Raw genomic sequence first — 22,198 nt, forward strand, 5'->3', positions numbered from 1 at the left:
ACAAAAATAGAGATTTATAAATATTAGAGTTTGCCAGATTTTTCTAAGCTAATTCGATAATAAGCAGGTTAATAATTTGTAGGAATCGAGCTGATCACACACCTCCATTTTGATTGGGGCGTCGAATTGTGTACTCGTTCCAGTGGACGTCGTCCACGAGATCGATGGTGCCCTGAAGAGGTTCCAGGGCGCTGTGTCCAGTTCCGTGGGAAGTTTTTTGTACGATTGTAGCTTCGGCTCGTCCTTCAGGTACCTCTCCATCTCGTAGCATGTCTGAAAGAGAAGACAAGAGGGCTTGTTAGAAGACTGAAGCAACTTAAGTATCCCGCCGAGCCACTCATGCTGAAATGGTGGCAATGGGCGGTACTGCGGCTTAAATTTAATAGCCATAAAAGAGGGGAAGAGAAGGAAACCGATTACGATCAGATGATATATATCGCTTTAATAGTGATTGACTCTTCACACTTCCGTACAAGAATACTCAGCGAATATATTGGATAAGAAATTGTACAGAGTTCTGCGCAAAAAAAAAAAAAAAAAAAAACAGATCGCCAGAAAAATGTGTAATATAATCGACTTATAAGTTATCGAACCATTAAAACCACTTTTATCCAATCATAATTACAAAAATTACGTTAACCAAACTCAAACATGCAAAAATATTTTGATTAGACAACAAAATTACAAATCGCATAATGTAAAATCAAAAAGCGAAATATTTTCTTGCGATACATTTAATCTGCTTGTACAGTGATAAGCGCCTGCGGCGGTCGTGAAGCCGCAAATGCTGCAGAAATTATCTTTAAGAGTTGAGCATCCCATATGGGAAAGTACATCCCCGTCAACGCAACTACTCGCGAGTTTGCGAAGTTGATGCTCTCCCGTAGGCTGTGCCAGTTTGGTACAGTTCCTTGGAGAGAGTACAAAGTTATGCTACTCACTGCGAGGAATTATGCACCAACTATACCACACAAATGAGATTATAGCACCACGTTCTGGCTAAGTCTCCTTCGGGTCCTCCTTCCTGTCGACTTCTCTTTGAATGAACGCTTCGCACGGCGAATAATCACGAAATAATAGCTACGCGATAATAACTTGCAATTTTAAAGCGCATTACGTACGTAAGTTTTAAGCGCTAACAATGTTATGAAACAGTGGTCTATTTGATTTTCCAAGAATTCGTTTATTGGTTCATGCAGAAATTATTTAGGAAGTCCATTTTTGCTTCAATTGCTTCCATTTACTTAACACATTCTTCGCATTGTTATAGCAAGAAAAAGTAACGAGACAGTTAATGCGTGCAAAGAGTAGATAATTGACGTAAAAATAAAAAACATTCAATTTCGCAACACTGTTATGTTTTAATTGATTAACTCTCTTAGAATACTATTTTTATTTCTCGATATCTGTTGTATTTATTATAAATTTCATAGTTTATTTTCTTTTCATTATTGCATCGCGCGATAGCGATAGAATCGTATCGCTTTTAAAATTACTTTTCAGTAAGTTTCTGTAATCATTAACAACGATATTAATTATTGAAAACGGTGCATTATTTTGCGAGAGTAAATTATATCGGCGTTAAACAGTTATATTATTCTTCTTTTCGCCTGCAAGCGAAAAATGATAGCTGACGCAAGCATTCTTTGTGCTTGCACTTTGGTATCTTCCTTCGGGCATTGTCTGCCAATTTATTATTCGCCCTAACGGTTACCATCAGGAGCGACAGTTCTGTCTGACGCTATTACAAATGAAGCTATTCGCCTTCTATAAAGCTACTTTAAGAACGTTTGTTACATGCCGACGCCGGTAGCGGTATAATATGGCCCATGGAGAAATATATTCTTAAATGTCAGAGCAACCAACACGTCTTAATAAACAGTCTCTTTGTAGCAGACAATTAAATTGATTCCATCTCCGCTTTTTAAAGAGCAAAAATTTAAAAGTAAAGCGCATAAAGTTTGTTTCACGCGGAGTCTTCAATTAAAAGTAGTGTACGGAGACTAAGTGAATCAGGGAGTAGTGTTTTGCGCTGAGTGAATCGGTTTTTAAAAAACCGCAGTCATAAAATTAAAAGGCGGAAGTGCGCGCGCGGAGCGCCCTTAGTTATCTTTAATACTATAATTTACGATAAGTACGTCTAGAATCAAACAACGAGCAAGAAGTCAAGTCTATTTTCCCGCCTGACAAAGATTCTTCGAGAACTGCAAAAAATGGCTCCGCGCCGAAGTTCGAGGGCTGTGTCTAATGCCGCCGGTCCCTTCTGCGAGAAAAATAATCGCCGCCGGGCTCCTTCATTATTCACGATTAAAGTTCGTCCGGGGCCACCGTGGGTACGACTAACGGCGTTAATATAACTTGGAAAGGAATTTTATCACTCGCTTAGAGACCGTTTCTCCTTCCCTGGGGCTTGCTCCGGCATCAACTGAACTTTACTAATCCTGACCTCCGAGGCACGGCTCTATATATAGACGATCGATCTATCCCGTCGACTTAATCTGTCAGAAAATCTTCGTGGAAAACAACATTAATCGTCGTTGCAAATAGAATAATATTAATGCGTTCGAAGCCATGCAAATATCGATCGATTCTAACTATAGACATTCAAACAAGTAAAATATTAACCAAGCGAATGAAAAAAAAAAAGCAGCGGAAAAAATATATTAAAACCCTATGGAACTTTACGAAGGAAAATGTATGTCCCAGTTAAAGTGTTTCCTTTCATTATTGAAATAAAGATGATGAAAATAATTTGAGTCCAGATATCGAAATCAGATATCGAAAATAAATCGCGTTTGTATGATGAAAATTTTCCAATTCTAGCCCAGTTTCATTCAAGGCAAATGTAAATGAATATTTGATAATTATCGTAATAATAAGCTTACACTCTGACTAAAACAAAGGCATGCAATTTTGCAAAGCCATGCACGCTTAAATAATTTGCGAACGGTATCAAAATTCTGTCGTTTGTTACGTTCTGTAATGCACAATATATTAATATTGATTCCGCCGTAGCGCGTCGTAACCCACCGCAAAACAGGAAGCAAATGCATTTACGAGGCTACGTACGACTCGCGTTCGCGGAAACGGAGCTCGACCTTTCGCAGTTTCTCGATTATTCCGGGAAGGTGGATGGTTTCGCGGAAGATATTTTGATTTTCTTTGTTTCCGTAACGGTAAATCGGCTGTCCCGGCGCTTAGGAGCGCGCTGCGCGAAGGAATTCCCGGGAAAAATAACCGGGAGCTTTCCGGTTAAGCGAACACCCGTAGTTTTATGACTTCGCGGAGGCGAGCCGAAGTGCGTCCTTTCGCCATTGGCTCCGTTAAATCCAAAACTGCGTAATAATTTAGAAGCTCACGGCGGTGCCCGTCTGTGCGCGCCCGCGGTCGATCGCAATAGCCGCACTAACGTTTTCCGTCGGAGTGCCCCATAAGCATCCGAATTGCGGGATTCTCTATTACGCTTTTCGCGATGAGCCCACAGGCCATTCGTCCGCGGATTTATGGGACCCTACGCTCGCCGCTCTCCTCGTCTGGAGTTTCACCAGTGAAGTTGCACAATTTGAGAAAACTCGCCCGCCTGTCTCATTTACACGGCTGTTTTAAATGTAGGAATATTATTATGACTCCGTTTTGTTCTACTTTCCCGACATGTAACTTAATTAAATGCGAGAGTTCGCACGCCATATTTGCTCGCGTGACGGACGTATAACGTATTCAATATTGATAAACAAGTTGAGATGATCTCGAAGTTATGTCACCAATTTCTACGTAGAATATTGGTACTCCTCTCGTGGGACCTGAGCAAACACTCGGCGAGTGCGAATTTTTTTTTTTTTTTACGATGTTTACTTTCTTCTAGCTGACGAAGGGATCGTGCTGCGAGGGACAGCGGCAATAAAAAAATTCCGCGGATCGATAGGCCGAATGCTCGATGAAAAAGAACGATGAAAAGGAGACCGTCTCGCCATTATGTTTTTATAGGTAAACCTGTAAGCCATTTGCAGCGGATTTATGAGGTTCTAGCAATTCCGCTGCATCACATACGCGATCAGCGAAAACATTCCCGTTGCTCGTCAAACATCGTGTCAGACATTAAAGTGCAATTATTCGGATATCGGGACATAATATTTTAAGACCGATCACAGAAGTGCGATCAAATTCAAACTTTTTACAGGTGTCGATATTGATATCTGCATGTCGCGTTATTTGCTGCAACGAAATAACTAAAAAAACTTTTCAGTTTAGATGATTTAAATCGTTAAAATTTTATAATATCTTTAAATACAATTTTGCCATGGTAGTGTGTTACAACTGATATATTTGCAGAGAAATAAAAGTATCATTAGCTCTTCATTTTCAAAGTGTAGAATTCCGATTGGAATACTTTTATCACAAACTGAAATAATAATTTTTGAATCGCATTGTTATGGTAAATAAACGACTCATCAAAACTTACTATATTACCAATACTTAACAAATATTATGTGAACTTATAATACTAAATGTACTTTTCAGAATTGAAATTCATTGAGATTTAAGTGCATTATTTATGACGCTATCAAACTCGACATTAATCACATTATTGATTACATAACAATAGTAAAAATTGATTTATGAGTTCGCAAGAAATACAATTTGATTTTCTGGCGACCTAGCTGCAATTACGTTTCATTCGGTATCGCGTAATGTTGTGATATCAAAGAACATTTGCGGATTTTTATTTCCTATGGAACCACGAGGACTTTCTACATCCGACCAACGAGGTCATATCTAAAAGGGAAAACGTCTTCGTCGGGCTCAATGGGCGCAGAAACAGTTCAGAGATAATGGTCACTCCCTACGACCGATAAGACCGTTCTTAATGATAACGGGGTCATTTCGGAGTTTGTGTAGGATAGAGCTCGATACGACGGTGGGCTATCACATCGGACAAACAGTAAGAGGATGAAAAAAAAAAAAATAGAAAAGAAAATCGACCGGATCGTAGAGCGGAGCGCGAAATCTGAACGGACATCGAAAGCCCCATCTTGGATTCTCAAAATCTCTTATCGCATCCCGCTCGTAGATCCCTAAAAAACCCGGACTCTTCTTTCCAGAGATCACCCGTCACCTCTCGTTCTCTCTCTTCCTCTTCTCCTTCTTTCTCTTCTTCTTCTCTCCTTCTTCCTCGATTGTAGTTTACGTAAACTCAAATCTCGCGTTACTCAACCGACGCTTCGACAGTAACGAGTCCGGAATCCGCTGGATCTGGCGGTAACAATAAAATAAAGTATTTTCAAGGAGCCGCGCGTCTCTCTGAACCGGCAGGCTCGAACGTCGAGAATGCAGCTGGCGAGAGACTCGGCGGTTGGGAACAAACCAAGAGGAGAAAGCGAGCCATCCCTCGGAGGAGAAAGATAATCTTCGCCCGTCGGCGGAATTTCGCGCGGTGGATTCACCTTTTCTTCCCACTCGCGCATTTTTCAACCCTCACCTCGCGCACCGTCCTGGCGGACGTGAAGTTCCGCAGTAATTCCACGGGACTGTCATTAACAGAGCTCTCGCGGCTCGCTCGAGAGCGAATGAATGATAACCCGAACTCGCATTCGCGCACGAGTCCGCGCGTACGCGAGCGAGCGAGTGAGCGAGCGAGCGAACGAGCGAGCGATCGTCGATGCATTTCAGCCCTCCCGCTAGGAGAACCACCACGGTGGCGGTCTGCCAGGTCGTTAAAGTGATCCCCGCGACTTTAAGGGCGCCGTAAACCCGCGAATTTATCTCGTCCTTTCCTCCTACTTTCCTACGCTCCCTGCGCGTTTCTTCCCTTTCGCCTAATCTCACCCACCCCCGCCGTGTCCTCGGAAATTTGGAAAGCGCGGTCGAGGTCGCCTCCTCCATCTCTGTCCCATCTTTCCTTTTAATCGCGCCTCCTCTGGTTCCTCTCCCATTCTTTTCGAGTGGCGGCGGAAAGAAGGGAAATGGCGATCAGGTGCTTTCCATGGATGTCGGGGGGGGCTCTCTCTCCGGGCCGCGGACTGATTAAATGGAGTGTACCGTATCTTAATCTCGTACCGTATGCGCGCTCTCGTTCTGCGTCGGAGATACGAAACCTCAGGAGCGACGGTGCATCGGGGGCCAACGCGCAAGGATTTACGATTCCGGCCCTTCGGGCGTTTGAATCGCTATCTCGATTTTGCGGACTCGGGGGAGAGTATCGAATGGTGGAACACCGTGCCAACCTTTATATCGCGGATTGTCTCTCGTACTACTAGTACTACTTCGGTCTACTGAGATACTAAATACATATTATTTTAAGTAACATTTACGAGACATCTTGTTAAAGAAGTCTAGGGAAACTCGGTAATAATTTTTTCATCGCGTATCCCAGAAGAAGAAGCGAATCGTATCTATAATAAAATTGCATTGCACTTAATATTCTAATATTAATTTTACAAACAATATATTAAAGAGCTCGATATAAAATCAACGAATCAAGTGTTCGCTCGTTTATTGGTTTAATTAACACTGATTTGTTAAGTTTACAAATTTTATATGTAATAAATATGTAATAAATCGGGGAAGATATTGTTTTTTAGAACTTCATCTTCTCTACAAACCCACAAATTACTGATTAATTCTATAAACCTCAATATCTTAAAAGATACACTTGTTCCTTAATACGACGTAGCTGCAGGCGGAATCTTCCTCGAGAATGATATCGATCGCGTGGCGTCTAGTCCGGATCCATCGAGGAAATCCTGGCGAGGCGACAGTCAAGGGAATGGCATCTAGAACGCGAGATCGTGGAGGGATACCATCCAGTCTGATCGTGTTTCGTGTGCTTATGGTTTTCCTCCGCCATACCGGTCGTCTACTCGAAAACGCGACGGAACGCCGTTATAACGAAGACGATATCCCGGAGGGGTCAGGGTTAACGACGCTAACAAGCCGTGGCTGAGTGACTTACGACTAATTCAGCATCCGTCCCCTTTCTCCCGTCCCCGCCGTTCACGTCTCGTGATGATGATTCTCGGACAGATGCCGAAGAAGAGAGAGAAACGAAGACCGGCACAAAGAGTGAGTGGCTGCTGCCTTGTTCGGCCAATAGAATGCAACAAGGACTAGCTACGCTCGTTAGGGTGCAATCGAATATACGGCGGGACGATACAATTGTTTGTTATTGTTGTGACGTCATCTCGTTAAGAGCGCCTTCGTGCTTCTAAGCTTGTTAACCGGCAATTCGTTATTCGCGGTAAGGAAATGAGGGAAAAGGAGCGGAAGTGCGCGTACGAGTTAGCAAACGATTTCCGGGTGTGCACAATCGCGAGCGATACACCACGGTGCTCTTTAAAGAGGAACGAACTCGCGTAGGTGTAGGTTTATCATGCAAACACATCGATTCTCTAAGCCAACAGCAATTCAAGACATATAACATCATTCATTCATTCATCCTCGTGGATATTTAACAATGTGTTTTAGTAACGCTGCTGTAAATCTGTTGTAATACATGGAACTTATGGGTAAATGCGATAAAATATCTCCTGACAAATGGAGTCAGACAAATTCGAGGTAGAGAAGCGGGAGTACCGGGAAACATAAAGTGAAGTAATTGGCTTGCGATGCACGACAATGATGAATCAACTCGCGTAACGTTGGGGGAGCGTTTCGCTTCAGTGATAAATTTGTCTACAGCGTGCGATTCCATCGCAATATCGAGTGTAATAGCAACTAAGCAAACAGCCGATTTTTATTAGCCCCTACAGTTCCTTTGTGAGAGGATAGGGGCTTATCGTCGAGAAGGAATCCTCTTGCGCGCTGTCTGCCCGCCGCTCGCCTCCTCATTGGCCCTCCTCTCTCGGCAGCGGCCTTCAAAGCCAGCGGCAGCCCTCGACGAAGATTCGGAACACGAGAGGGATCAGTGCCAAGGATCATAGGGTTCAAATTCCTGGAAGAACCGCAAACTAACTGGCGTACAGTCGATACCAGAAAGGTATTCGGCCTCGAGCCAGCGTAGGGGAAATCATACGTGGATCCATGGAAGTCCGCACGCATGCGGAAACACATACACACGTAGGCATCGATCAGAACTCGCACGTTGCGTAACCATTCAGGTCTCATCCTACACCATCGGGATGATTCTCCCGAAGACGTCGTTACCGCCGTAGGTCGCAATCTTCCCCGCTTTCGAGCAAATCGAGCAAAAACTCGCCCTCGACGTCGACGCCGTCGTTCCTCGGGATCGTTCACATTCCTCGAGATTCTTTCGCGGTAGCCTTTCTCCCTCCGTTCCATCCTCCGCGTGATGCTCGTCGGATAATTTTCCGCGCTTTTTTCTCCATCCATAACGGTTCTATTTAATCATTTCGGATTGCTCTTGTTTTGCCCGTGAACGCCAGCATGATTAATATCACAGGGATGTTGTTTAATTAACAAATACTAATTTTTTGCCGAAAAAAATTGTAAGAGATTGTTTCAGCATAATTAAGTATATTAATCTTCAGTTTTCGCATGTTTTATACAGGAAAATGTAGTCTGCCTAAATGTACATGAATAAAATTTATAAATGTCTTTATAAAATAAAAATAAAATAAACGTATAAAAGTGTTTAAAGCAATATACAAATTTCTGAAACATTATGATTGCTAAATATTTAATTTAAATTATATATATGTACATACACACACACATATAATTTTAATCTTTATTTTAATGACCTTTCTCCAATTTAAGAGGAGAATATAAACTGTAATTAATAAAATATTATGATTTTCTATTGTTATTTCTATTAATGGTAATGGTAGTGTATTATATATACATATATATATACACACACACACATATATATATATATATCAATAAATAATATAAATAATTTCTAAAGAATAATAACCACTAGATACGCCGAGTTATTTACTATATATAAAAAAGCGTTGCACTGGACTTTCTCATATAAATCTCAATGACTTTAATTCGTCGAACGTTATCGACTGAAACGTCAAAGCCGATAGATGCCGATGATACGACGTAATGACAAGTGACATTGATGAGCGACTGAATGGCCGTTCAAAATTTACACGAAGCAATTATTCGCGAGAGAAATAAAATCTTCGATTGGAGAAAAAAGGCAGAACTAAATAAACGGACATGTCGATAACACGTATATTCTCGACGTTTCCTTTGCCGTGCTGGATTTAATCGTCAATGAACAAAGTTATCGCAATACGAATCTTCGAGCTGGTCTTCCATCAAGTCGGAGAGAGGGTTAATTGATGGCGCACGTGCTGGTACTGCAGTAATGAACGTTCAGTGACCCATAAAGATGCAATGAAGAAGCGTCTAATAAAAGTAAACAGATTGGAGGCCATCCAGGTACGACGAATCGACTTGATTTTGCACGCGTGTCAATCAGATTGTTCATGCATGTTTGCGCAAATGATATTCCTGTCTACGAATAGTACACACCGAATTTCTTTTTAAGGAATTTACTTATGAAGATGTAATTGCAATATAATATTTCGAATTGATATTACACAAAGATACGTAAATGTATTAATTTTTTCTTTACATAATTATTTACGTGATTATCTACAAACATAAAAATATACTAGTTTAAAAAAACCGTGAAAGTTTAACACTTATATTATTACATGATACATGATTCAAAATTTTCTGACCACAATTCCATTTTGGGTGAGTGTGTATACACACGTTTTGCTGTATTTAAAAAATTTTGTTTACTTAATATAAATAACATTTTATAATAAAATAAAAATTTAAAAAACGAAAAGTTTAAAAATTTAACTTTTGTCTCATTATCTAATTTTTTGAAGTTACATATTTTGGAAATCAGCCTACCATGCGATAAATACATTAGCGAATAACGAAGAAAAAACGGTATGGCGGATGTTGGAACGAGATAAAACGCATCGACCAGCAGCCCGTCGTGAAATATGTATCCGCCGTGTCTGCTCCGTGGAGTGGTGGAGTAGTTTGAGTCTTCTATTCGCGATAAATGGCGAGAATGAGTGGACGGAGATGTCAATACGTCATCCCTGTGCATCTACCGCATCACACAGGATGATGAGAACGTGCCAGCAAAGAGACACAAGCGGCGATGATAAAAGAAGCCTATGTGTAATAAAGAATAGAAGGTTTAAGAAAAAAAAGTGGAACAAGTAAATTTTCGAGATATATAAGATAAATTCTGATAAAGATAACTGTTTAAATTGTACAGATAAAACAGTTATTAAAAATGTAGCAAAATATAGATACAGAATATCCAAACATAATCATCAACGGTACATGTAACTGAAGTTGGCAGCCAAAGGCAGCAGCCAAACGCTAAGCGGCCAGGGCCGAACGTCTCATCAAACGTTAAAAATTCCCCGGTTATGAGATTTTTAACGAACTTCAAAAAATTGACATAGGGTTTAGTCAATACATAATCGATTTTTTTCGACAAGACTTGTAATAAATCAATTGTTATAAATTTTTTAAACCAATTTTTAGGGTTTTCCGCGCCTCACGCATAAACGCAAAATACGATTTCCTCAAAATTTGGCTGGAAATATCTTTCTGTAACGCACAATCAACTGATCGAACATTCGCGAGAGGACGTGCATTTTCTTGATTGTTATAAACATTTCTTTAATTAATTTTTAGCGCTTTTTGCGCCTCACGCAAAATACGATTTCCTTCAAATTTTTCTGGAAATATCTTTCCGTAAATTTCTACAAAAATATTTTTTGAAGTCTAGAACGACTTAATTAACCGTATATGAGAAATTTTTAAGAAAATGCACTTTTGCAAAACATAGTTGATTACTAGAATAATGTAGATTTTTTTTTGTAAAGTACATTACCGCTTTTTGCTACACCCAGAACCGATGACGAGGACGTAGCGGTTTCACGGCTCCAAACGATAGAAATTAATTTAAAAATTATTTATAACAATTAAGATAATGCACGCCCTGCCGTGAATGATCGATCAGTCGATTGTGTATTAAGGCAAGATATTTCCAGGCAAATTTGGTGGAAATCGTATTTTGCGTTTAGGCGTGAGGCGCAAAAAGAGATAGAAATTAATTTAAAAATTATTTATAACAATTAGGAAAATGCACGTCCTCCCGCAAATGATCGATCAGTCGATTGTGCGTTAAGACAAGGTATTTCCAGCCAAATTTGGTGGAAATCGTATTTTGCGTTTAGGCGTGAGGCGCAAAAAACGATAAAAATTAGTTTAAAAATTTTTTAACAATTGATTCATTACAAGTCTTGTCGCAAAAAATCGATTATGTATTATAATGACTAAACTCTATGCAAATTTTGCAAAGTTCGTTAAAAATCTCATAACCAGGGTATTTTTAACGTTTGATTGAATGGTCCCCTAGTAACGTCTACGTGACGTTCGGCCCTGGCCGGTCGCCTTTGGCTGCTAGTTTCAGTTACATCAACGGTACGATATAAAAAATTCTCGTGTTAAATTAAAAAGTTTGTTAATAATTTATTTGTTAAATTAATAAAATCATTAACACTAAAAATGTAACAATCTTTGAAACAATATATAAATAATTGTCTAAATTACACTTAGCGAATCCATTAGCAGTAAACATGGAAAATGTGGACAGTTTATGTGCCGAATGAAATCCTGTTTGAGAACCTGTTAGTTAACTTGCAAAACAAGACGTGATTCATAACTCATTGTCAGTGATTCCTTATTTCTTTCTTTCCTTTAATAATTCCGCATTCTCCATTTCAAAGTCGTCTCAGCGGAGATTATTATTGAAAGCACGATTTCTTCCGTTGCTATCCCCTGCTCTTTCCTCTCCGCTGCTCTCTATTTCGACCGATTAGCCACCGCTTCCTAGTCGGCAGTCACAGTATTCGCGTGCGGTTCTGCCTATCTCGGTCTTCGTAAATCTAGGTAATGAGGCGTGACGAAATGCAGAGCGCTACCTGACGAACTGTAATGCTGGAGACTGACGATTGGTTCTGATCTCGTCTTGTATTCATGGTAAATTCATTCGCTTAACTCACCGCATTTGCCGTTCGCAATTCGTTCTGTGGAATATCTAACTTCCTGCCTTCTTATCCTTACAATCAGTTATAAATAAGCGGTTCAAAGAACGATTCAGGAAACTCGACGATATTATGGAAAATATAAGTTAATTTAATGTTACGCGTTTTTGCGTATACATTATTGTCATTGTAACAAAGTCACATTACAGAAACAGGATACTGAATTCATGATTTACAATAATATTTAAAGCAACAATTTATCCACAAATAACAATTTTCAAATTTTAAACGTTGTTCTCTTTTCTTCCTACAAAATGTCACATCTTTTCTTCAATAAAGTATTATTTGCGTTTGATTAGCCGTTCTTCTCAATTTGTTACAAATAAAATCCTTAACAGTCAAATTCATTTAACTGTATGTACATCTAAAGATCAAGGTTTCCAAAATCGATACATATGTAACAGCTTCAACGTTCAACCGACTCGACTATCGATTTTCGAAGTTTACTACTTCATAAATTACATCCACCACATTTACTTCCGCTTAACGGTACGTCTCGAAGTTTCCTAAAGTTCCGGCCGTTTAATCTTTACGCCTCTTTACGCTCTTTTTTTTTTCTTATCTCATAGCCTTCAATTAGAAACAATAACGTGTCGGACGCAGAACGCGCGCGCGTCGCCGTGAAATTTAATTCCCTGTCTCACAAAGTCGACGTATTCCGCGTCTTCGTTTCTCAGCGAAGAATATTAATCCGCCGTAAGGCTCGTCGCGAGAAAGAGAGAGTTAACGTCTCGACGGTTCCTTGTAAAAATCGTTATTCCGCGTCGTTGAGTCACGAGGATCCCGAGGAGGCCCGGTAGAGCGTCGGCGGCGCACAGCGGCAGACATTATTAAATTACATTTAGAAACGGCGCGGAGAAAAGGCAGGAGGGGCGGAGGGGAGAGGGGAGGGGGGTGAGGAAGGGAGGTGAGGAGTTGGCGAAGGAAGACGAGGAAAAGTGACAGGGGAGAACGAAACGCGACGATGGAGCACGCGGCGGGGGGATACGCGGTCGCGGCTGTATATATTAATTTGGCGCCGACAATACATATTCAAGTTAGAATTCATACGCTGTCAGAGGCAGCGCGCTTGGTCGAGTGAATAGACAGACATTATGGATGTCGTACGGAAGCGGGATAGTACCTGGAGGTACAGAGGGGACGTGCGCGGCGTGGCGCGGCGTTACGAGGCCCACGGGCTTCACGTACGCCCCGCGCCCATACGACCGCAGGGAGCCGAGTACACCGGCAGGTGAAGGGGAAACAGGTAGAATGCACGAAGCGGCACGCGAGGGGGAAGAGGACCCTCGCAGAGCGAACGGCGAAGGGAGGAGAGAGGGTTCGCACGTTCTACGGCGACGTGACATCCTATTCGGGAACACGGGCTGCATGTAACGAGCGATTCCGAAACTACTCTTCCACCGTCCATCGGAGAAGAGAGAGCGTCGTCCGATCTCAAGAGGGATTCTACACGGTTATACCATAAGCGCGTACGTCCACCCGTGCGAGGTTCGGACTGAGGATTCGTCCCGATATTCATGTCAAAGACTGCCAATGGCGAGGGAGGATGCCCACGAGCGACGTATAAAGAAATGCTTGCGTAAAAACTGTCATTGAAAGACTTTTTAACAAAAAGATAGCGAAGACATTCATGGAACAAGATACTCCTTAAATCGGAATCAGTGTATTATTCACTGTTCTGCAAATGCTAATTATATTAACTTATCATTTCAATTTGGAGATTTTAATTAAGAGTGGCGGATTTTCTCTCTACTTATCGGAATCATTGAAAGACAGTGCATATTTCACTGATCAATACAGTTATAAATAGAGCACAGAAATCGGTAAAAGTTTCTCTTATTCCAATTTAAAGAGTATAGCTTACAACAAGAAAGTTACAACCTAAGTTCGAAATCGGATGTTCGACGAAACAAATAAATATTGCATTAGCACAACAGAATTTCCTCGAGTCGTTTAAGAATTAGAATTCATACACATTGCAGCAGGTGTATACGGCGAGACGGTAAGTGGATTTTAATTTATTTCAATTACACTGCTAATGCGGGCCATCATTTTGTAATTCAATAACGTTCGACTTTTGATGCGCCCGTGATCGACTCTATAATGTAAATCTCATTACTTTTTCTATATGAAAGAAGGATAACGTTACGGGGCCATAAAAGCGGACAGTCGTTAGCAGTTGCTATAACGCGCACAGCACGACGAAGAGAGCTAATATGCACTGAAAAGATAGTTTGCTAATAATAATAAAGATAATAATTACTAAGCTTTGGTGTAATAGTTTTAATTAAATATTCAGCTAATATAATTAAATATTTAGTAATATTTAGTAATCGTTTGGTAAGCGATTGGTTATTATTATATTTAGTTATTATTAATAATTTGAAAACAGAGTGTTTTCGATATTTGTTTATAGTAAAATTAATTTATAAAATGTTCACACAAACATTTATATACATCATAAAATGTTTAAAATTACTTAAAAATTATTTTTGTTTATTCATAAATTTTTATTTTAATATTAAGAAATGTTAAATATCAATTTAACACAAAGTATTCGAGCATAATCGTTGTTAAATTAACACTTGATGTTAAAAATTCAACAAAAAGCTCCACAAGAACCGGAGATTTTTAACATAAATATAGAATTTTCTACTTTTCTGTAACGAAATTTGTCACTCACAAAAACATATAAATTATTCTTCGTCTAATAAGACGTTTTACGACAAATTGCAAGGCAATTGCTATTTTATGTTATCGGTTTTGTTCCCGTTATCTTTTCATTATTTTTTGCTACACTTTGCTCATGTGCATTAGTAGCGTGTGATGAATGTTTTACGGTTTGCTGTTATCCAGAATATATAAAATTACATCACCCGCTACGGTCATTATCGCAAGCGATATTCTTCGATAATTATCGTTAACTATTGTTAATAATTCATTAAAGAATACCATTACAGAGTCACGCGTATGACTATGTTAAATGTCAATAAACTGTCATCCTCGTGCAAGGAAAATTGCTTTATTCAAGAAGCGGTTATTATCATAAAGTGGATAATGTAGGCTACGCGAGCTCAGAGTATTCACGATGCCAATATACGTTGATCTACGATTGCCATTTGTTCGTCACAAAATACTCCAGGAACAGGCGTCCTGGCGCCAACTTTATATTCACTTACCCCGCTCGTAAATTTTATTCGCTTTCCGCAAGTCCTTGTCCTTCTCGCGAATTTTATCAACGGCCGCCAGTTGACGTTTCGGAAGGGACAAATCGAATCGCGCGAGCGACGAATTCACTCACCGATCGAAGGAAGGGGGAGAGGTAAATTTGGTATGAACGAGGAAAACGGGGCTAAGCGGGCTCGGCCGAGCGGAAGGAAAGAAGCCGCGCGATGGGCTCGTGGCCAACATATATAGGGCGAAGCCGCGGATGTACGAGCGCGTAAATCACCGATGCGGAGACCGGGGATGAAACTTCGGGTCCGCTTGTGTTGCGGGCGGGCGACGAAGCCGGAGGCCATAACTTTAAGCCGCTCGACTTGCTCGACAACGACGACGACGACGACGACGACGACGACGACGACGACGACGACGACGACGATGGCGAAGAAGCCACGCATCGAATCGGGCATGGCCGACTTTCCGGGATTCCAGTGTCCCATTTACGGTGAGGGAGCGTGCGCGATACGAGCCGGTACTCTCACTCGTGCCAGAAGCGATTGTTTTATACGGGCCAGAACTGAGGAATACGTTACGACTCGCCTAAACTGAATACGGAACGCGCGCGCTAGGAGGGAGAGAAAATGTTTTTCCCCGACAGCGTCGGGCAAGAAGGAAAATTGCCGCGGTCGCGCAATTTGTCGCGAGCGCATTGTCACAATTCTACGTTATACCTGTGCATGAGAATACGATATATATGTAATTTCCCAGTGTAATAAATTTATTTGCACATTCCCCTCTCGCATACTACTAGGTGGATCAAAAAGTTTGGAATAAGTGAAACAAGAAAACATTTTTTTGGCCAAATTCGGTTTTATTTTTCAACATACATTCCTTTTAAGTCGATGCAGCGAGTCCAACGATTTTCTAACTTTTTTATCCCGTCCGAAAAGTAATCCTTCGAAAGCTCTCCAAAATAGGCCTCAGTTTCAGCTATGACTTCCTCATTTGAGTAAAATCGCTTACCGGTGAGCCATCTCTTCAGGTTTGGAAAGAGATAAAAGTCGCTGGGAGCCAGGTCTGGCGAATACGGTGGCTGAGGAACCAGTTCAAACCCGATTTCATGCAATTTTGCTTGCGCAATTAACGACGAATGAGCAGGCGCATTGTCGTGATGATAGAGGATTTTTTTCTTCTTCAAATGCGGCCGTTTTTCTGCGATTTCAATTTTCAAACGATCTAATAATGATGAATAATATGCGCCAGTTATGGTTTTACTTTTTTTAAGATAGTCGATAAATATTATTCCACGCGCATCCCAAAATACGGAGGCCATAACCTTTCCGGTCCATTGTTGCGTTTTTGGACGCTTTGGAGCACTTTCACCCGGAGAAACCCATTGTTTTGACTGTTGCCTGGACTCTGGTGTGTAAAAATGGATCCATGTTTCATCCATGGTTATGAATCGGTGCAAAAACTCCTTTGGATTTCGCGTAAACATTGCCAAATTCTGCTGGGAAATCGTAACACGAATTCGTTTTTGGTCCATTGTGAGCGAACGCGGCACCCATCGCGCGCAGAGCTTCTTCATACCCAAAATATCATGTATGATATTGAACACACTGCCATACGACATCTTTGTGGTCTCAGCTAGCTCCCTCAATTTCACTTTGGGGTCGTTCAATATAATATCATGGATTTTTTCGACGTTTTCTGATGTACTGACGTCTTTTGGGCGTCCAGATCGTTCAGCGTCATCGGTGCTTGTACGGCCGCAACGAAAGTCAGAAAACCACTTTTGGATCATCTTCATCGACGGTGCAGAGTCCGGATAATACTTATCTAGCTTGGCTTTGGTCTCGGTTATCGTTTTCTTGCGTAAATAATAGTGTTTAATCAGAACACGAAACTCAGATTTTTCCATTTTTAAAAAAACACGGAAGTTGGTTGCTTCTCACTGCTGTAACTTGTAAATGCGTAAACATAAATGGCTGAAATTTTGACAGACGTCTAATGAAGGATGAAGCTTGGTATAACTGGTTCACATTAGTGCATACTAATACCATCTCTTAGGATTATTCCAAACTTTTTGATCCACCTAGTACGCGAGCGGAATGAAATATGAGCCGGGGAGCTCTCCGTGAAAGTTATTTAAACAAAAATATAAAAAAATATACTCTATAAAATAAAATCGGGAGATTTATTCAGGAAAATTAAATAATCGCTCATGTGAAGCATTACGCACGTTGCGAATGTTTGCTGCTTGTGTTTTAAAACATGATCGATTGCTTTTGTTCAATATTTACAATTTTTCATGTTTTTCGCTTCTCAGAAGCGAATTGTGTTTTGTTGAAATGTAATATAACTTTGTTAATCGCAAAAAGCATTACGTAATGGAGAATTAAAATCTCCGTCTGGAATCTTAAAGAGGCGCATTACGGTACGCGTGATTCACTTTCTGCGTGCGCGCCGTTTATGGAACGCGCGCGCGTGAAAGTATGTCTTACCAGATGCCATCGTCCAACAGATGATTATTTCACGACACCAACGTAATCGTGGAGACTTTCGTTCTCGTGGCAACCTTTTATTATCGCACGACGCGGCGCCTGAACCTTTTATAGAACCATGCATCGTCGCTCGCTGACTTGGCTGAGCGTATACGCAAGCTTATCATCGCCATTACTCTTGCACATGATGGACTGCACAAAATAATAGCTCGGTTTTATGCGGTTTGTTAAATAAAGGTCTTTAACATTTTCTGTAAAATACATTTTATTACTTTTTAATAAAATCCAAAAGCTTCTTATGTACTAACTGTGATAAAAACGTGTTTATCTGTTTACCATAATAATGAGATATATTATTTAGCATAAAAATTAAATCCTTCATGCGGAATATGTGTAAAATTGAAACAAACAACATATTGATATCTTCTACAATTTAAATATTATATCAGTGACACAGATTGTTTTATTCAGATTTTTAATGTAACGTTTTAATTAAAATATGTCTCAATAATTCTCTTTTTAAAAATCATATTTGTATACTCTGGAAAACATTTTTACCGTTTTTTTTTTGTAGTTAAGCAACTCAATATTTTGGTTAGTGCCACTTAAATAAAAATTATCTTTGAATATCGACAGAACTAATTGAGAGATTTGACTAGTATAATTAAAAATCTTTGAAATATAATAGCTAATATAATTGTAATTTTTACTGACATAAGGTTAATTTAAAAAAAAGTAAATTAAGGTTACAAGCAATTCATTTGATTATTTAATCACGGGCTCCAAAATGGGTTATAATCATACCTTTTTTCCCTAGAGTATAGTTAGATTAAAATTAATCGGTTTTCCTTGCGTATCGAAAAGTTACACAGTCGATCGGAACCTTATTCGGGAAAGTATCAAATCAAGATAACCTTGTCCAGTCTGCCGAAAGAAAATCAATCTTTTGCAAAAGCATTTCAAGAGAAAGTGATTTCCTTGTGTGAATGTCGCGACTATACGTTAGTGAGATGAAAACCAGAGAAGCAAATAGTACTAAAATCAACGCAATTAACGAGAGCGCATTTTAACGAATCATGCCGTACATACTTCACGCTAAAATTTAGCGGGATAATTTTAATTAAAGCATGGCGTCCGAGTTTGGCCCATCTGTAATTTACGAGAAAGTAGAATGTAATCAGATACGACGCGAAATGAGGAAATCGTAGATCTCCTTCTGATCTTTTTTTTACATACTCGATTATGCAAGTTATATTTATAGATCTAAGTATTACAATTAATAATAAAGAAGTGCAGTTTACTTCAAATCTCAGTAATTTAATTTAATATCTCATTGTACGAAGTATTAAAAGATATTAATATTACAAAAATAAAATTCATAGTATATTACTGATATTACAATAACTAAAATTTTGAATGACATTTTTAAACCGTACGAACACGAGCATTTATCTGATTTGTTCATCGAGATATTTGAAAAAAATTTTTGCGAAATATCTTAATCGAGTCATATTAGACGAAAGAATCATTAATCATGTACCCCTTTATACTTTATTGGCTCCTCATATCTTTCCGTCCCATCATTTCACATGCGAAACGAGATACATCGCGGACGCCTCGGTGTACAATTTACGGAGCCCATTCAACAAAGCGGAGCGTGTTCAATCTCAGTATTAAACGCGAAAAAATTATTTCCAGTAAGTCACTACTATGTGTCGAAGATAAACGGAGTAAATAAATCCTGCTGGCCGAACAACGTAACACACTGGCGCAGCTGCAGTCAACGTCGATTAAACGACACGGTCAAGCCAATTTTCCGTGGGTAATTTATTTTATTAAAAAGTTCAACGCGATAACTTAGAGTTTCAATGTTTCAGTGTCTTTCCTTTTCCTTCCTCCCCACATTCACGAGACAGCACTTACCGGCTCGTTAACGGATCGGTTAGCCCGTGCGCGTTTTGCCTCTTTCTCCGTCTATCCCATTTTCAGACCGATGCATAATTCAAGCACGTTCTGCGGTCGCCGGTGATGCAAAATGCGTATACCGTTCGATCCGTCGATCTATGTCCGTGCGTCACTTCTAACGCTCAACGGTACCCATTAATGGTGATTTGTCGACCGAACGGTCACAATGCCCGACTGTTTTGCATGCTTCCATCGTTTCGTGAGAAAATTAGGCTAAGCCCGACGTGGAGTTAGAAATCCGGTATCATGTAATTGTAATTCAATCTGATATGATCTTTCTCACGTCCGATCCATTAATTCTGAGATATAAGGAGACGCTAGGATATTGCATAAGTATTTCTTAATAAATTTGCGCGAGCAAATTATAAAGCTGCTTTTGTAACCTGAACTCTGCGGAATTTCTACGGATATTACTGAATTTATGTAGCTATAATGCATTTTTTGACAGAAGTTAGAAATAAAGAAAAATAGCAAATTGTGAAAATATTAATTATTATTAATTAACTTTACTGTTTTTTAAAATAATTATCTACAAGTGCTAGAATATTTTATATCAACGCTTTGAACACAAAAAATCTTGCGAGAATTGTTGACATCGGGCAAATGATTAACAAATTTATTAAATAGCCACAATCCATTACAGCTACATTATTGATTTTCCTCTTCATGGTTTTTCAGTTAGCTCGTAGGGCGAGCGTTTTTATCTTCGGTAGGTACTAGCAAAAAAATTCAATCTTATTCCAGGCCAAATGTCTCTGATAAATTTTTTTACAATGGCTATACTTGACGCTTTCGAGAGTCCTTCGACCGGAGCTCGTTCTGGGCGGATCTGATGTCCCCTAGTCTACGGTCTGAACAGGTTCGGCGAGCGGCAACAAGGGATACGGAGACGAGGCACGATGAGGAAGAGCACAAGGACCGGCAGGCGGCGGATGAGGAAAGAGGGGGAAGGACTGACTTTGTTGTTCGTAGGTAGGTTTACACGGCCAATCTCGCTTTGATGTCCCTCCTCCTCAGCCTTCGGGTCCCTTTCGACCTTCTGAACAACGACACAAACCCCTTACTGCGAGGAGGTGCGTACTTTGCGTGATGTGTCATGTACAGATACGTGTATGGTGCGCACACGTTCGTACGTCTTGTCCTATTCTCTGGTTTGAAGGTACGTAGTCATCGTAATTGGTAAACTGCCTATACGGTATTATTCACAGAGAATGGAAAATACAGACAACCTCTATACAAAAGTTCTCTATATCAAAACGGCGCGTGAACGAATAAAGTCAGATAACTTTCAGAGATCTTTTTCCAATTTGTACAATGTTATTTTGCACATTAAAATTTCACAGCATTTTACAGCTCGACTATTAATAAAACAATCGTTGCTTTACCAATATCTTATGCCGAATAATCAATTACGAAAAGCTACACGGAAAGAAATAACTTGTCAGTTAAATATGTCAATTAGATCAAATCTTTTGTTAATAGTTAGCTGGAGTAAAGATAAAACTTTATTTACCGCAAGATTCAACTTTATTAGCTACAATTAAACGCTAAAAAAGTAGCAGCTATTTCTCAATATCTTACGCGCATAAAACTGGATTTGAGTCGCAATTGTTTAGAGAACGTTTTCACGTATATTTGGCTCGAGCAACAAATATTTTTGGTTGCAGTTACTACAATTTAATCAATAAACTGAGTTCTTTCTTTACGTGTAGTTAAATAATTATGTTTAATGTATATATATTGTTTTACGTCTATAAGGAAAGACCTCTTTCACGAGGCATAACATGTACATTAGATCGCTGTTAACACGCATCTAATTATTACGTTCTCCGATAGGTTGTCTGATCCTCTTAACTTGGCACGAAGATAAACCGGGGCCGACAATGAATTCTCAATTAATTGACCGACTCCGCGCCGAAATTCGCCGTATCGTTCGGTTCGGCACGCCCGTTATTTCGAATTTTAACATCTTCTCCCGTCTCGCGCATCATGTACTACCAAATCGGTCCTTCCGATCGCAATCGTGAGCGCGGTCCATAAATTCAGACAGCACTGGCAGTCGGTCCGAAGTCGCTTGTGGCACGCAATCGAAAAGAAGACGCTCAAGAATTCAAGACGTTGAAGATGAAGGTAATTTCTCCCGACGGCTCTTTAGTTTGCATGCCTCGAACGGAACACCTGCGACCTCGTATCGGCCAATCTTACCCAACGTCCCGGTATCGGTACGAAGTTGATCACTTGTAGCTCGTCCATCGCTCGAGAACGTCGGTGAGCGCGGTGTCATCTTTTTTTCGCGCAAAATGTCATATCGAATGTGTACACTTTTCGTTACGAAAAATTGAGTTACTAAACGAGTTGAGATCTTGAGTAATAAGCGACCGATAGCGAATTAAAATATCTGAAAAGTTCCAGAGGTAATTTCTTCTTATTTTGCGGCTCTTTAACCGCGAAGTGTTACTGCAAATTGCAAAGAAACTTCGTTTAAAGTTTAGTTAAAAATGGTTATCC

The 22,198-nt window shown here is 40.0% G+C and overlaps 1 protein-coding gene across 1 annotated transcript in view; it reads right to left on the reverse strand.

Annotated features, from left to right (window-relative positions):
• Nucleotides 1-22,198, reverse strand: part of LOC118644293 (Krueppel-like factor 6) — a 335,384-nt gene that overhangs the window by 25,380 nt on the left and 287,806 nt on the right. The window contains exon 2 of the mRNA XM_036282499.1: nt 103-273. Within this exon, the coding sequence (XP_036138392.1) occupies nt 103-273 (171 nt within the window). The remainder of the gene's footprint in view (nt 1-102; nt 274-22,198) is intronic.

Source organism: Monomorium pharaonis, chromosome 2 (assembly GCF_013373865.1).
Source record: "Monomorium pharaonis isolate MP-MQ-018 chromosome 2, ASM1337386v2, whole genome shotgun sequence".
NCBI classification, from domain to species: Eukaryota; Metazoa; Arthropoda; class Insecta; order Hymenoptera; family Formicidae; genus Monomorium; species Monomorium pharaonis.